General features: G+C 34.4%; 1 protein-coding gene across 5 annotated transcripts in view; it reads right to left on the reverse strand.

Annotated features, from left to right (window-relative positions):
• Window positions 1-4,629: 4,629 nt before the first annotated feature.
• Window positions 4,630-16,986, reverse strand: part of LOC149543066 (uncharacterized) — a 233,030-nt gene continuing 220,673 nt past the window's right edge. For 3 of the 5 annotated variants that reach the window (XM_089797992.1, XM_089797990.1, XM_089797988.1), the window contains 4 exons: window positions 16,456-16,555; window positions 16,254-16,340; window positions 5,292-5,398; window positions 4,630-5,019 (listed from right to left, as the gene is read on the reverse strand). In XM_089797992.1, the coding sequence (XP_089654118.1) occupies window positions 4,864-5,019; window positions 5,292-5,398; window positions 16,254-16,340; window positions 16,456-16,555 (450 nt within the window). In that variant the 3' untranslated portion in view covers window positions 4,630-4,863. The remainder of the gene's footprint in view (window positions 5,020-5,291; window positions 5,399-16,253; window positions 16,341-16,455; window positions 16,556-16,986) is intronic. The other 2 variants (XM_089797991.1, XM_089797989.1) reach the window with 1 other exon arrangement.

Here is a 16,986-nt window from a genome sequence, read left to right on the forward strand (position 1 = left end):
CAATGAGGCAGCACTTCTTTATATGGGCAAAGGAGTTGAGAAAAAGATGGAGGAAAAAGTGGGAGCAACTCGACCAAATTTGACTCGGTCTAAGTAACAAGAGAGATTATTGGATTACATGTCATTACATACGTAAATCGTATTACATGTAATTACACAATTTCCTGCAATAATCCTCTCCAACTACAAACATGAAAGAAGAAGAAGAAGAAGAAAGAGTTGAGGCTATTAATTCTAAATGGATCAATTCTATGGATTTTTGGCAAAGGCCTTGTACTTGATGATGATCATGGGATTGAGGATTCTTGTATTTACACCACTACATTCACCATGATGAGGTTTCTAGTTGTGATTTGAAAACTTGACATGTTCAAGCTTTTCCTCATTCCAAGTTGTGAATTATCTTGTCAGACTTGCACATTCTAGACTTTTCGGTACTTTGAAGACCTCAATAATGTCTGAAGGTAAAATTGGAACAACTTTCCAACAAGCATCTGCAACGTAAAAAAATAAAAATGAAGTGCTTGGCACATTCCCACACAAGCTCAGGTTCTCAGACAACCATTGAGAAAATGAAGATCAAATGAATTATTGCTTCTTGAGAATTAGAGCATGTCTTCTTGACGAGATACCTCTGTTCTTTGAAGAAGTTTTGACATATTTTGAAGAGAGTGCCACAATATGAAGATGATAACATCTTCCAATCAGATTGAATCCTTGAGAACTTTGGGATTTGAGTTACAATGAGGAACCCATAAGGGGTGGGTACTCAAAGTATGGATTAGACACTTATGGGACACATGATGTTTGGAAATGAATCAGAAATCATATGTATTTGGATGGAAATGACTAAAGTCAGACTTGAAAATATGGATTGCATGCGGGCAATGACGAGCTTTCATGGGTATGGCTAAGAATGCAAGTTGGGATGTGTATGAATGCATGCAAATGATAACTTTTGACTTTAAATGTGTGACCTTTAGTAAAAAATGGGTTCTCTGGATGTCATTACACCTAAAGTGGATTACATGTAAAACGAACATGCATTTAGGTTCAGAAGATGCAAATGTGTGTAAATGGGAACGAAGGATGAGATTTCATGTAAATGTGGAGGGAGAGTGAGATTACATGTAATCGCATGTGAAGAATGAGATACAGTGTGTCATGACATGGAAAGTGGAATTACATGTAATTGCTCTTGAAGTGTAATTACATATGAAAGGAATGGATGCAATTTGCCTTGGCATGCAATGGTGAATATGGGATGAAATGCTGCACTTGCATGAAGAGGTGGAATGTGGAGTGAAGTGAAACATGCTCAAGTTCTTGGGAAAGAAATTGCAATTTCTTCCATAAGAAGAAAAATGAGAAAGAAAACAATGAAAACAAGCACAAAATAAATGCATGCCTTTGGTCTTAGACTCAAACATGTCAACAAGCAAGTTACTTCGAAATGAAAATTTGAATTTGGAATTTGGGAAAAACCAAAAGTATGAAAATGAGAAGTTTCATCATTTTTAAAGAAAAAAATGCACTTTTCACGGCATCTATATCAATAAGTGTGCAACATCAAGATAAAATATGTGTGGATATAGCAAGATAATCATGAATTGATTAGCAAGTTTGAAAATGTCCACTTGAGGATCAAAGAGCCAAAATAGCAAAAATCATAAACTTTGAAGACAAATTTTCCTCCAATTCGGATTCTCAAACAATAATTTTCTTCTATACTTGCATTCAACAAATATTAATAAGCAATGAAAGATCATATTTGACATGAGAATGCCAAAAACGTGGTCTCCAAAGGCAATAGCATTCATTTAAACTTAAAAACAACCCTTATTAATCCAAACATATGGGTTGGAAATGTCATTTTTTGAGTGTTTTTAACAAAAATGTGCCCTTTCCATACAAAAATTTGGGTTGTTTTTACAAAAACATGGTTCATAAATGCATATAAATTGATAGTTTTTGACTTGTGAATGCAAAAATGACTTCCCCAAGTGCTAATATATGGATCCAAGTGCAAAAATGTGGCCCCAAAACATCAAATTTTTTGCCCTTGAATCTTCAATTTTGGGTTATATGAAGGCATATGCATGTATTTCAAGGAAAATCACACCTTTGGGAGGAGATTGCAGGTTTAAAAAACATGTAACAGAGTCTCCTTATTCAAATCACACTTTTTGAGTGCATATGCATGTTTTCAAAACATGTAATAGAGTCTAAGTGCAAGATCACACCTTTTGGGGTGTATTACATATTTCATAAAATATGAAATAGAAAACCAAGTGGAAAATCACACTTTTTGAGGTGCATTACATATTTCATAATATGTTCTAAAATGACTTTTAGTGCAAAATAATTTCTTTTGGGGGTCAATGCATGTTTTGAAAACACTTAAATATGCATGCCTCACTCTTGGAGAGTTGCATATTTTAAAACACATGTATTTACATATTTTTTGTGTTTTCAAATTGTCATTTTGTTCAAAATCGTGGCTTCTAGAGGCAATTACATATTTTTATGTAAATATGCTTGTAAACATGCTATGCACAACTTAAGTGATGAACTAAGCACATGTCAACTTAATTTTTTATGAAATATTATCTAAATGGGCCATAAATAATATTTACACTACATAGATAAATATATAATGTGCAAATATCATTCAAAAAGTAATATTTACTAAGATGTTTGAATTAAAATTAAAAAATTAAACAAAACTATACAGTTAATATAGTCACTTAAGTGAAAAATTGAAAAACAACTTACTTAAAAATATAACATTAAGTACTCTATAGTTACTTTAAGTGAAAATTTAAAATGAAGTAACTCAAAAACATAACATTAACTGAATTTATGTTATATTTTTCAAAGTGTATGTCAACTTCATAATATAACATTCATGCAATTGCCTCTGAAAAGTCCACTTTTTGGACACTAAAATGGTCTTTTTTTTAATTGTCAATTTTGATTAAGCCCTAAGATAGATTGAATCAAAGGGAAAACCAAAAGCAATAACTTGAACAAAACAAAAGGACCAAAAGCCAACAAACACACACTCAAAAACAAAAAAAATGATGTTGAAAGCTTCAAAAATCAAGCATAGACTCAACAAATATTAAAACTAAAAAGACTTGATGAAAGCCTTTAGTAAAGAATTTATTATATCAACTAAGGTCAATTGATTGACCAATACTAACCAATTAAATAATGAACTAAACTCAAAGAAAAACGAAACTAAGTTGAAAACATTTTGTATTGTTACCTACATTTTGTGCTGACAAAATGTAGGACAACACTATGATATACAACATCCCTTCACAACCTTTTGCAAATCTTCATAAAGCATCAAAGATACTAAAATACCATCTCTATGAGGCATATGGCCTCTTCTTTCAGGTGGGACCCACATTACCAAAGGTTAACTCTTGCCTTTGGAAGATTGAAGAGAGCCAAAATTCATCTCTTTGACACAAGCAATTTCTTTAATGAAACCTAACCCACTAGTTGAGTGCCAATCAAGCTCAATTGGGGATCAGAGAAATAGAAAATTGTCTATTTGATAAGCATATTCTCCTCAGTATTTGTTGTTGTTTTTGCATATATCCAAAATAATCAAAGAGACAAATTTATTTCTTCAATATTTTGAGTCTCTTCGATGGGTTTGACTTTTCTTAAAATTGAAGACCACAAGTTCCCATCGAAGGTTGAAGAGAACAAAAGACCATCTCTTTGATGCATAAAGTCTTTTCGATGAAGTGGACAAACATAAAAAATATAAAAGCTTACCAACAAGGAAACCTTTCCTATTGTGGGGGGTCAGTGATCACTAGATTTTTATTGACATAAGTTGTTACTAAGAAATGCAATCACTAATTGATTTAGGTTAACAAGAAAATTAACTTAGGCAATAAGACAGAAAGGTATAGCTACAAAGCTTGACCCAAGGTATTTTTTAGTGGCTAATATTCACCAATTTGTTAATTCTAGAAACTTTTGGATAATAATTTAAGATTATATGTAAACTTAAAATGACACAATTTTATTAAATTTAGTTCTAAAAGTATATAAATTCGCTCAATATTTTTATTAAACTCAAAAATTTGCCACAATATTTGACACATGATTAGATTTGATTCACATTAACATTATATATTATTAGAGAAATTAAAATTAATTTACCAATAATTATCATAATTATTAGTTACTTTAGGGATATATCACCTATATTTAGTTTTCACCATTGACTTAAAATATAATATGATGTTCCTCATAATATTCCATAAGGTAAAAATGTTCAAGTTTGATTTGTAATATTCCATGGCGATTAATGAACTTCTTATTATTACTAAGATTCACCAATATTTTTTACACAAAAATTATGATCCCAATATAATTTTAAAAAAATTAAGAAATAAACAAATAGAGATCATTTTAATTTTTAAAATAATAGAATGTTTGCCAATATTTTATAGCTTTTTCTAGGGGGTTTCTTAAAGTTTACCTTGGACCTTTAGACAAATTTTGAGAAACCCTAACATTTTAGAGAGCGTAGAGACAAGAATAAGCTTAGAACTTTTTAAAAAATAATACCCTAAGAGGGCCCGACAGAAGAAAAATCCCTTTTGGAAAGATATTAAGAAATTGTTTTATTTGATTAGCAATTTATTATTCTAGATCTGAAACAATCTTGTACTAATATTTTGAAGTCCCATTTAACTCAAAGTATTGGTGACATGCCATCTTTGCACCAATATATCTACCATATAAAAGTACTATATCTATCATATAGAAGTACTGGTGACATGCTATCTTTGCAGCACTATATCTGCCATATACTACATTTTATGGAAAATTTTATTCTTTATGAATATCATAACACTTCATGGGCCCTACTAAAGCAACCGCCTCTTCCAATGCCTCAAGAAGAAAATGAGGATATTGTTCAATATGCAACCTCGCATAATTGGAGTCTTCAAAGTCATACATTTTATGGAGAACCCTTCCAACTACCTGCAATATAATAGATATAGGGTTATTATCATGCAAACATTGAATTAAGTTATTTTATATGAGATGAGAAAAAAGGTACAAAATAATTTAATAAACTAATTCGCAAAACAAGACTACAATGTCTAAAGCGCATTCAATGTCTACACGTCAACTATGATTAAAGAAACATCCATCTTTGATAAGGCTGTGCTTTAAATTTTGTGATTCTTGATGAGAAAACCACTTGCAAAACATTTTTTATATAGAAAACAACACAACACAACAAACCTAACCTTCCGTGCATATCCACCATAAGCCACCCCTGCAATAAGGGCATCTGTGTAAATTTGCTTTCCAACTTCAAAGGGCATAGTTGGGTTTGCATTCTCCATGGTATAATCTGTTGTTTCAATATGACAATGCAACCAACAACTATTAACATTTTTAATGCTTGGAATGCGGGAGGAAAGTTCCAGAATTTATTTCATTGAGTATATGAAAATAGTGACTAGTGATCCATAATCTAGCTTGTAGCAATAATTTTTTTAAATAATTTTTCATGTGGAAAATACACGTATTAGATCAATTTTTGTTATATGATCATTATTGCAAGTGTATGGGCACTAGATGCATAGAAGAAAATAATCATAACTAGAATTTTCTTAAGATAACATCTACAAAAAAAATGAGAAATTTTGTGTAGAACACGAGCATCACATTAAGCAACAAAATGCAAAATTGACCCAACATATAGTGTCGACTCCCTAGTGAGACCAATTTATATACCTGATAACTATTTTCTCAATACATTTTGATAACAATATCCATCCAATTTTTACAAATCTACAATTAGTGATAAAATAAGGAATACATGTCATGAATTCTTCATCCAATAGAAGCGAAACCCAATGCATGTCAAATAGGATGCAAGGTATGATACTTAGTTGCAGACTGTAACAAAATTCAAGCACTTGTTTGCTAGGCTTTTTGTGCTTGTTGAGAAGAACAAGGTGCTCTCAACTAGGACCACTTTAAGTTTCAAATTTGGTGTTTGGGTGCAACACTCTTCAATTATTTTCCATCGTCGTCACAAAGTGGACAATGTTACTACTAGTTTCCCTAACAACAAGAACCACCATTTTATTTGGAGGAAAAAGTAACAAACACCTATTTTTGTTGAGGAGTGCATGGCGGATATTGAAGAGGATGCACAAAAGGAAGAAAGCAGTGCAAAAGTCCCAGTTGACTCTATGGAGATGGATACCTCCTTCAGGGATTTGAGGTTTAATGATAGATCATATGGTGAATTTATCATCCATCTATCAAAAAAAGAAGTTTAGAGCTGAGAGAATTGTGCATTTTGAAGCAAAAATTGTTGGAGAGATTTGGTTTCAAAGCACCCTAACTTTGCATTGGATGTTTGTAAGGATGTGTGTCTTTCATTGAATCTCTTGGTTGTCCTTTGTTGTTCTATTATACTAGATAGTTAGTCTTTATTTCTATACAAGGGTCTGGGCCCTTTCAAAATTCTTGCTTACCTTAATCAAAGACTATATAGTCGGTACTGAAAACTCAGTAACTAGAATTCAATGCAATCCATGTGGCATTCAAACATTGAGTGTTGGTAATTAGCTTTATTCAAAAAACTACATGTATTATGTGGCACCCATGTCAAACCTTCTTCAAGGATGAGAAAGTATAAGGATACTTAGTGTTGTGGAGAGGAGTACGATAGTCATCCTTCATTCAAACCTCCAAATCACATCTTATCATGTCATGTCCCCTCTTTCACGCTAGTTCTTTTGACGCCTGGTTAATCTATCTCCACATCCGAATAGATTAACAACATTAACAGTAAGGATGCCTGCCAGTCACAAGGGAAGATTTGTCTTAAGTTCGTTATTTAATGTCTTAATGTACTTTAATAAAGTTACTTTATGTTTTATTAAGACATTCACTTTATAAAGTGACTTAAGTGACTAGAAGATGATATTGGTGTTTTATCCCACATCTCTTATTCCAATACTCTTCCCACTCTTTGAGGTTATAAATAAGAGGCTCAGTCTTGGGAAAGACACAACGAATGAATATAAACTAATTCTTCAAATCCTAATGGTCGCTTAATTTGTGATTGGATTCTTTCTTAGGACGAAATCCCTTTTAGAAGGATGGTAAAGCTAGACACAAACCTAGCTATCACACATCAAAGTTGTAGTATTTAGTTCAAATTTGAGATCTTAAGTGTATGAAAGTGGGAGATAAACAGAAGGTGGGTTGGCTTAATACACAACATACCAACAATGATCTAGGTTGGTCATCAAGCAGATAAGTTATTCACATTATCCAAGGTAAAACTTATCACTTGAAATAGCCGCCTTGACTTCCAGTTCAAATACATATGTCTATATTGCTATATCGTGGAGTATAGTTCTGGAAAAGAATAGCAAAAAGGATTATCAATTGAATAGAGTCATCAATGGGAGCCACGTTTGAACTCAGCTTGGGCCGTGGTCTATCAGAACCAGCACACATTTACAGTGTAGCAGCTACAAGCCGTCGTTGTCCAATTAGTAGGTCGGGTGTTATTACTAGTGGAGAAGAGTCCTTGCACATCCCTAGTCTTCAACAACAACTATAGGTGACAAAAGTCTGTGAGAAGCTTGGAGGTAGCGGGAACTGAAATAGTGACAGCCGATAACTGATTCATTGCATTAAATGAATGAAGGTGGATATTAGTTTCAAATATATCTCAGTCGGCTTCCAACAAGGTGCCTCATCTTGAAATCGGGTCTATACCCCCACAAACTTTATGACTTCACCTTCAGTATGTGATCTTCCTATTATATGCAGTGACGAGTCATATTATGCATAAGAACATTTAATGTTGGAGTCTACTATCATTAAATATTGATGTACTATTCTCATTTGGGGACAAGTTTTCATCTAATTAGTTCACAACTAAATGTGGTTAAATAACAAGATAATAGTTATGTGATAGATTGTTTGATAGACTGGTTTATTAACAATTGTTTGACATAATTCCTGTAAGTTTTAAATTCATTGTTCCTTATTAAATCCGACAAAAGAACATTATAGTGGTATCAGAGCCACAAGACCTGCCATCTTGTGGGCAAAAATAGAATATTTGCAAACTGATTTTTATCCAAAAATGACAACTGGGAATGAGTAAAAAAAATTATAAATTCAGTCATCTATAGACGGAACAAGCAGATTCTTTAGAACATATTGAGTTTGAAGATAGTTATTCAACAGATGAGGAATTAATTTTTGGAACAGGTGAACAAATTGAACAAACTGAATAGGTTGATCATTTTGGATAGGTAGAATAGGTAATCAACATTCAAATGGCACATAATGAAACTAAATAGGACATGAAAGTACAAGAAACATTGTGGGCTATTAGAGATGGTAGAATAACATAGTTGATGCACTTCAACAACTTGCCATTAATATGCAACAATTAGCTCTTGTTAATAGGAGAGCCTTGAGCCATCACTTTAGAGGAAATAGTGTAACTAGATCACCTTGAGCTATTAGAGCTTCCACATGTAACACTAACAGGCCTTTAATGCTAGTGTTTAATGCAGAAGAAGAGGCAACATCACCTGCAACACCAAATTTACTACCGAACAATGTTATGAAAATGTATGATGAATGAGATTTGTTTCCTGATCCTATTAAACAAAATTTAAGCTTTATCCAATATCTAAATCAGAAAAGGGAGGCAAATAGACAACAGCAAGATGGGAGACCTAGAGCACCAAACAGAGACCTAAAGCATGCTTTGAACAAGTTAACTCTCTCTACCTTTGATGGCAGCAATAAGACATCCGCTAGAGCTTGGATTCACAAGCTTGATACCTACTTGACACTCAAACCCATGGCAGAGACATAAGCCATTAGATTTTCCATGATGCACCTTGAGGGAGCAATGTATGATTGGTGGGATCATGGTTTAGTCACCTAGGATCATGGCCTCATAACTTCATACGAGATTTTCAACTCCAAGTTGATTACTCGTTTTGATAGAAAGGATATTGAAGTTTATTACAGGGATTTGGCTTAATTACAACGGAGTGGTTTCTTGGATAACTTCATTGACGAGTTTCAGTGGATAGCAGTGATGGTACCAGATATGATAGAACAACGTAAGGTGATGTTGTTCACAGAAGGGTTACAGGATAGATTTAGGGGTTTGGTTAAGGTCCTTAAACCAAACACCTTGGATGATGCGATTAAGATCACCCATGTCTGGATTCACCTTCTTCACTACTGCAGCCTCCAAAGAAACCCTATAAAGGGTCTACATCGTCCCAAGGGAACAAAAACCAGCAAAAACAAAATCCTCCCAGATTGGACTTTGAGACACGTAATGAACTTAGGAGGAGGAAATTGTGCTTCACTTGTAGGGAACCTTGGACTCCTAATCACAGATGCCTTGGTAAAGGCAAGATTCACTATGTTGAGGTTCTTTCAAAGGATGAAGGAGAGCAGCAAGAAGGTAGTGATGTTGAGGACAGCAAAGAGGAAGAGGTTGAGGAGCAACCCCTTAAAGATAAAAAGAAGAAAGCCGCTACAAAACAACCTCTTGTTATAGCCACCCTTTCTAATGATCAAACATGTCATCCTTTTAGGGTGAAGGGTGTTGTTAGAGGACAATGCATTGTTTGCCTTTTGGATATAGAAGCATCCCATAATTTCATTAGCACACGGATGGTATCTAAGAGAGGATTGCAAACAATAAGCATACCGAAGTTCAAAGTGAAGGTAGCAGGGGCAAGTGAGGAAGTTTTGAGTAGCACAAAGAAAGTATCTAGTCTTCACATATAGTTTGATGATTATCTTTTAGAGACTAATTTTTATGTTGTTGATTTGGATGGGTTGGACACCATTCTGGGTAGACAGCGGTTAAGGACTCTCCACAGGTACACATTTGATCATGAGACAATGCAATTGAAATTCTTATAGGGTGATCAATTGATAGTCCTAAAGGCCATACTAGATAGTGGACGCAGGTTGATAACAACTCACCGAATGGAAGCCATATTTGAGGCACAATGATATTGAGTGGGCGACACTTCTAAGGAGACACAAGATACAGGACAACAATACCATTGTGACATCCAGATGGTTCTTGAGAAGCACAGGAGGGTATTTGAGGATTTACCCTCAGGTATTCCACCAGATAGAGGGTTTGAGCATATCATTGAGCTAGAGGAGGGTGCCAAACCTGTCATTACCACTCCTTATCTTCACCCCAGACATTACAAGGAAGGGATAGAGAAGACAATTAAGGAACTACTAGATATGAGACATATCAGGCCTAGTTCCAACCCTTTTGCCTCTTTAGTGGTGTTGGTTAAGAAGAAGGATGACACCCTTTAGATGTGTATTGATTATCGCACCTTTAATAAGAGAACCATTAGAAATAGGTATTTGATTCCCTACATTGATGAGTTACTGAATGAGCTTCATGGAGCTATTTATTTCTCAAAGATAGATCTTCAATCAAGATACCATTAGATACAAGTCTGAGAGGAGGATGTGCATAAGACAGCTTTTAGATGCCACTACAAACACTAAGTTTTTGGTGATGCCATTTGGGCTCACTAATGCACCAGCTACTTTTCGGTCATGCATGAACCACAACTTCAAAAAGAAACTATGAAAGAGTGTGTTGGTTTTCTTTAATGAGATATTGATCTTTAGCAGGACTTGGGAAGAGCATTTGCAGCACCTAGATGAGATGCTTAGCCTCATGGAAGAACACTCTTTATTCACAAAGGAGTCTAAGTGTGAATTTGGATTAACTGAGATTCTCTATCTAGGTCACATGATTGGTGCAAAGAGAAATAAGGTACATTAGGAAAAGATATAGAAAATCCTTGATTGGCCACCATCGAGAGATGTATCTGAGTTGTGGGGCTTCCTTGGCTTTTGTTCTTATTATAGGCGATCTGACATGGAAAGGAGCATTTAAATGGACATAAGATTTAGAGGCAGTCTTTGATAGACTAAAATAGGTGATGAGAACTTGCCCAATTCTAGCACTTCTTGATTTTTCTAGACCCCTTGTTTTGGAGTGTGATGCTTCACGAAGCATAATCGGGGCAGTTTTGATGTAGGACCATAATCCCATAACTTTTGAGAGCAAGAAACTTAGGGCAATGAGCTATTATATTCTACATGTGATAAAGAGATGCTAGCCATAATGCACGCCTTAGCCAAGTTTAGCCAATACTTGGTGTGAAGTAAACTTATAGTGAAGACTAATCATAATAGTTTATGTTACTTCCTTGAAAAAAAGGAGTTGAACGGAAGACAACAGAAATGGGTCAGCAAGGTCCAAGCATACGGTTTTGACATTGAATATGTCAAAGGGAAAAATAATATAGTTGCTAATGCACTTTCCCAAAGACCCCCAGTGATAAGAGTGATGTACCATTTTTGAGATTTCAACAGATTGGAGATCCCAATTGTTAGTTGAGTATTCTAAAAATACTCACACATGTCAGATTATGGATGGTATACTTCAGGATGATGGTACAAGATAATGAATGATATTATATATTATAAGAATAGAATCTACCTAGTACTATAATCTAAACTTAAAAGGGATATTATGCACATTTTACATGATGCACCTTCAACAGGTCACCCAGGTTTTTTCAAAACCTTCAGGCAAATTAGAGAGATTTTCATGGAAGGGGCTAAAAGATGATGTATTACAGCATGTTAGAGAGTGCCAGACTTGTTAGCAGAACAAGTCAGAACAGGGCTTTCTAGTAGGTTTATTTCAGCCTCTCCCTATTCTAGCTCAGAGGTGGGAGAGTATCTTCATGGATTTTATCACAAGGTTGCCGAGGGTCTTGGGCAGAGATTGCATTTTTGTGGTGGTAGATAGATTGACTGAGTTTGCGCACTTTTGCTATTGCAGCAGACTGGTCAGCCTCTTAAGTGGCCGAGTTGTTCTTTCCAAAGGTTTTTCGTCTTCATGGATTACCCAAGATTATCATGAGTGATAGGGATAGTAGGTTTCTCAGTACCTTTCGGTAGGAGGTTTTCACATTGATAGGTACAGAGTTGACTCCCAATACTAGCTACCACCCACAGACAGATAGTCAAACCGAAATAGTGAATAAATGGGTGGAAGAGTATTTGAGAAACTACATTGTAGGTTAGCAAAGAGCTTGGGTTAAATGGTTGTATTTGGGGGAGTATTGCTATAACTCTGCATATCATATGTCTATTCAGATGACTCCTTTCTGTGCTCTTTATGGCTACAAACCTCTCTCTTTCATTGATTTGGCTTTACAGGTTAGTAGGGCTCCCTTAGCCAAAGATTAGATCTAGGATCAACAGGATATTCTTAGATATCTTAGAGTTAATATTTAGCAGGTGTAGAACCAACAGAAGTTATATGCTGATCGACATCGTACAGAGCGGAGTTTCGAGATAGGTGACATGGTTTATCTTTGTCTCCAACCATATAGACAAACCTCCCTAAAGAAAAGTGGGTCAAAGAAGCTTAAGCCCAGATTTTATGGACCTTATTGCATCAGCAAGAGGGTTGGTGAGGTTGCTTACAAGTTGGATTTATTTGGTGATAGTCAAATCCATAATGTGTTTCACGTCTCATGCCTTCAAAAGGCAATTGATTAGTAGGTTGTATTGTCAGAAGGCTTGCCTCCACTTGATGAGGAGGGTAGACTTGTTTTGGAACTGACAGAGGTGATTGAGACCAGGGAAAAGAAGCTACGAAACAAATCTGTCAAAGAATATCTAGTCCGCTGAAAGGATTAACTTTATGAAGATGCCCCTTGGGAAGGTGAGTCCATTTTACAGCATCCAGCATTGAAATTGCTTGAGGGCAAGCAATCCCGAGAAGGGAGGATTGTCATGTCCCCTCTTTCACGCTAGTTCTTTTGGCGCCTGGTTAATCTATCTCCACATCAGGATAGATTAACGCCATTAACAGTAAGGATGCATGCCAATCACAAGGGAAGATTTGTTTTAAGGTCATCATTTAATGTCTTAAAGTACTTCAATAAAGTTACTTTATGTTTTATTAAGACATTCACTTTATAAAGTGACTTAAGTGACTAGAAGACGAAATTGGTGTTTTATCCCACATCTCTTATTCCAACACTCTTCCCACTCTTTGAGGTTATAAATAAGAGGCTCAGTCTTGAGAAAGACACAACAAATGAATATAAACTAATTCTTCAAGTCCTAATGGTCGCTTAATTTCTGACTGGATTCCTTCTAAGGATGAAATCCCTTTTAGAAGGATGGTGAAGCTAGACGCAAACCTAGCTATCACACATCAAAGTTGTAGTATTTAGTTCGAATTTGAGATCTTAAGTGCATGAAAGAAGTGGGAGATAAACAAAAGGCGGGTTGGCTTAATACATAGCACACTAGTAGTGATCCAGGTTGGGCGTCAAGCAGATAAGTTATTCACATTATCCAAGGTAAAACTTAATACTAGAAATAGCTACCTTGACTTCCAGTTCAAATACATATGTTTGTATTGATATATCGTGGAGTATAGTTCTGGAAAAAGAACAACATAAATGATTATTAGTCAAATAGAATCATCAGTGGGGGCCACGTCTGAACTCAGCTTGGGTCGTGGTATATCAGAATCAACACACATTTACAATGTAAAATCTGCAAGTCGCCATCGTCCAGTTAGTAGGTTGGGTGTTATTGCTAGTGGAGAAGAGTCCCTACATGTCCCTAGTCTTCAATAGCAACTACAGGTGACGGAAGTCTGTGAGAAGTTTTGAGGCAACTAGAACTGAAATGGTGATAACCAATAACTAATTCATTGCATTAAATGAATGATGGTGGATAGTGGTTTCAAATACATCTTAGTCGGCTTCCAGCAAGGCCCCTCATCTTGCAATTGGGTTTGTACCACACAAACTTACTCTGTAACTTCACCTTCAATATGTGATCTTCCTATTATATGCAGTGACAAGTCATATTATGCATAAGAATATTTAATGCTGGAGTCTACTATCATTAAATATTGATGTATTGTTCTCATTTGGTGACAAGTTTTCCAAATGCATATACATGTTTCAAAATGCAAAAACGTGACTCGAAAATGCAAAAAAGTGGATAAAAACCTCAATTTTTTGGACCTTCTAGCAAAAACGTGATTCATAAAAGGAATGAAATGAATTCGTTTTTGGCTTCCAAGTGCAAAAATGAGAGCCAAGATGTATTGCAAATGATTGAAGATGCCAAAATGCCTCTTTTCCTTGCAAATACATGATTTAAATCACTCTAAATGGATTTATTTGAGGATTTTTCCAAAAATGTGCCCTTGGAAGGAGTTTGAAAAAACCTTTTTAGCAAGATAAATCTATTTTTGAAGTTAGAAAATCCATTTCCAAGCAAAAACGACCCTATTGGAGAGATCGCATGAAAAACTATCAAGTAAATCTCTCACAATTTCCAAAATCGGGTTCTCGGAGGCCCATTACATGTGTTCTTCGAAAATTGGACTTTTTGAAGGGCAACACACATTTTAAAACATGCCTTAAGTTAAAATTGGACCTTTTTAGGTGTGTAGCATGTTTTAAAATCCTTCAACAAGGCAAATCGAACCTTTTTTGATCAATGACATGTTTTAAATTGTGCAAGTGATCAAAATCAGACCTGTTGAAAGGGAATGCAAATTTTAAGTTACATCTCCCATTTTGGATGCAAAGACATAAAAACTTACCTTTTGATGCAATGACATAAAAAAGTCCACAGGTCCACTTATGAGTCCAAGTTAAAATTTTATATGCAGTGACATGTAAAATGTCCATTTTTGATGGATTTTACATGTAATTGCATATAAAAGGTCAACTTTAACTTAAAGTCATTTAATCCACTTAATTTCATAAAAATGTTACTAAATGGGTCATAAACAATATTTATGTATCATATTTAAAAATACAACACAAATATCATTTAAAAAAGTAACATTTAATGAGCATTTGATTTAAAAATAAAAAATTATAGTCACTTCAAGTGAAAAATCAAAAAAGTAACTCAACTTAAAATTATAATATAAAGTGCACTATAATCACTTTAAGTGAAAATTTTAAAGTTGAAGTAACTTAAAAACATAACAAAAAGTGAATTTAAGTTATATTTATCAAAAAATGAAAGTCAAATTAAAAATATAACATGATATTTTTAATTCGTGTTGTTGCACCTAAAAGGTCCACTTTTGAGGCATTAAAATGGGCATATCTCTTGACTGACAACTCTGATTAAGCTCTAGGTTAGACCCAATCGAAGGGAAAAGCGAAAGTCATAACATGAACGAAACCAAAGGACTAAAAACCAACGCAAACCCAAAAGTAAAGAAAAGGACAATAAAGGCCTCAAAAATCAAGCAAAGGCTCGACCGAAAGCAAAACGAAAAAGACTTGACAAAAACTTTCGGTAAAACAATTTGATATACAAATTGAAGTTGATTGATCGATCAACATTAAACAATTGAATATCAAATTCAAACTTAGAGATACGTGAGACTAGCTTGAAAAAGTTTCGTGGTGTTACTAACATTTTGTGGTGACAAAATGCAGGACAACAAAACTGTCACAAACAAACACTGGCAATTAAAACATAAACACAACAAAATCTCTTTGTAAACTAAACCTGCTGCTAGAATTAATTATCCAATCAGAGAGCAGGAAAAAAAAATAGTAAGAGAGTGAGTGGGTCATGTCAACAAACTCCATTTAAAAAGGCCTTAATGCTTTTTCCCTTCCAATTTGAAGTACAAGTCAGCCTTGAGAAAAAATAAATAAATAAATTTGCACCCTTATGAAAAATAATTAAGTAATTGGACCCTTAATTAAAAAAGAGCTAATTCCCTTATTAGATAAAATAGGGGGCATGACATAGAAATGCAATAATAATTGGAATATGAACATAAATTCAAACAAACCAACGTAGGAAAAAACAAACACTAGCTTGAGATTGTCATCATTTATATTATTTAAATCTTTATCTTGAAATGAGAGATATTATATGTCAACAATGAACCAGGTTATTTTCTGATAATTATATATGTAAGATTATTAGAAATTAATATGGAGACTTATATGTTCATTAAATACACATTTATAAAAATTTGAACTCTTGGTTTGCATAACTAGTTATCTTTAAAAACACAAAAAATCTGATAGTACGAATTTACAGTAAACTGTCAAACGGTACACCTGGAATTGAGGCAGTCTGGAAAAGGCCAACTCTTTTCAAAGACTCAATAGTGTTAGAGTTTGTACCGCCAGCTAGTTGAAGAAAACCTGATGTCAAACAAATTGTGTAGAAAATTGAAATATCTATGAGACATGACACTCTGGAACCTTTAAAGACATGGTCATTTTCTTACTAAGTATAGTTTCCTTCAAAGATGAATACCTGGAGGACGGTTTCTGTTATCAACCATGCGAGAAGCAAAAGCTACAGCTTCCCTTGTAGCACCTTTCCCAATGTCTCCACTCATTGGACGTCCATCCAACTGTAACATTTGTTCATTTCATAACATACATCATTACTTACCAGTCGAATTTAATGTTTCAAGTAAAATGCTTCTGTTATACATGGATAAATAATGAGAATGACAAAGAAAACAAACACAATAAAATTCACACAGATTGCTATGCTTCTATAATCAAGTCATAATAATTTTTAAATGTAATTGGAAATTTCAACAAGCACGTGATACTCTAAATAGGAAACTGCCATTGAATATATATGATGCAGAGCACCTAGGAAATTCAAACAGTTTGATTCCTATGACATTTACAAACTGTTTCAACTTCTCTAACCAACCATCTTCCCATTTTGGAACTATTCGTTTGTTCACAACTAGCAGTCTTTGGTACCAGTGAAATAGAAACACTTTGCAATTTCATAGGTTGCAGTTTTGGTACCTGTTAAATACTGAAA

This window comes from Cupressus sempervirens, chromosome 8, assembly GCF_028749045.1.
Source record: "Cupressus sempervirens isolate cs-2001-9-10 chromosome 8, ASM2874904v1, whole genome shotgun sequence".
Taxonomy (NCBI): domain Eukaryota; kingdom Viridiplantae; phylum Streptophyta; class Pinopsida; order Cupressales; family Cupressaceae; genus Cupressus; species Cupressus sempervirens.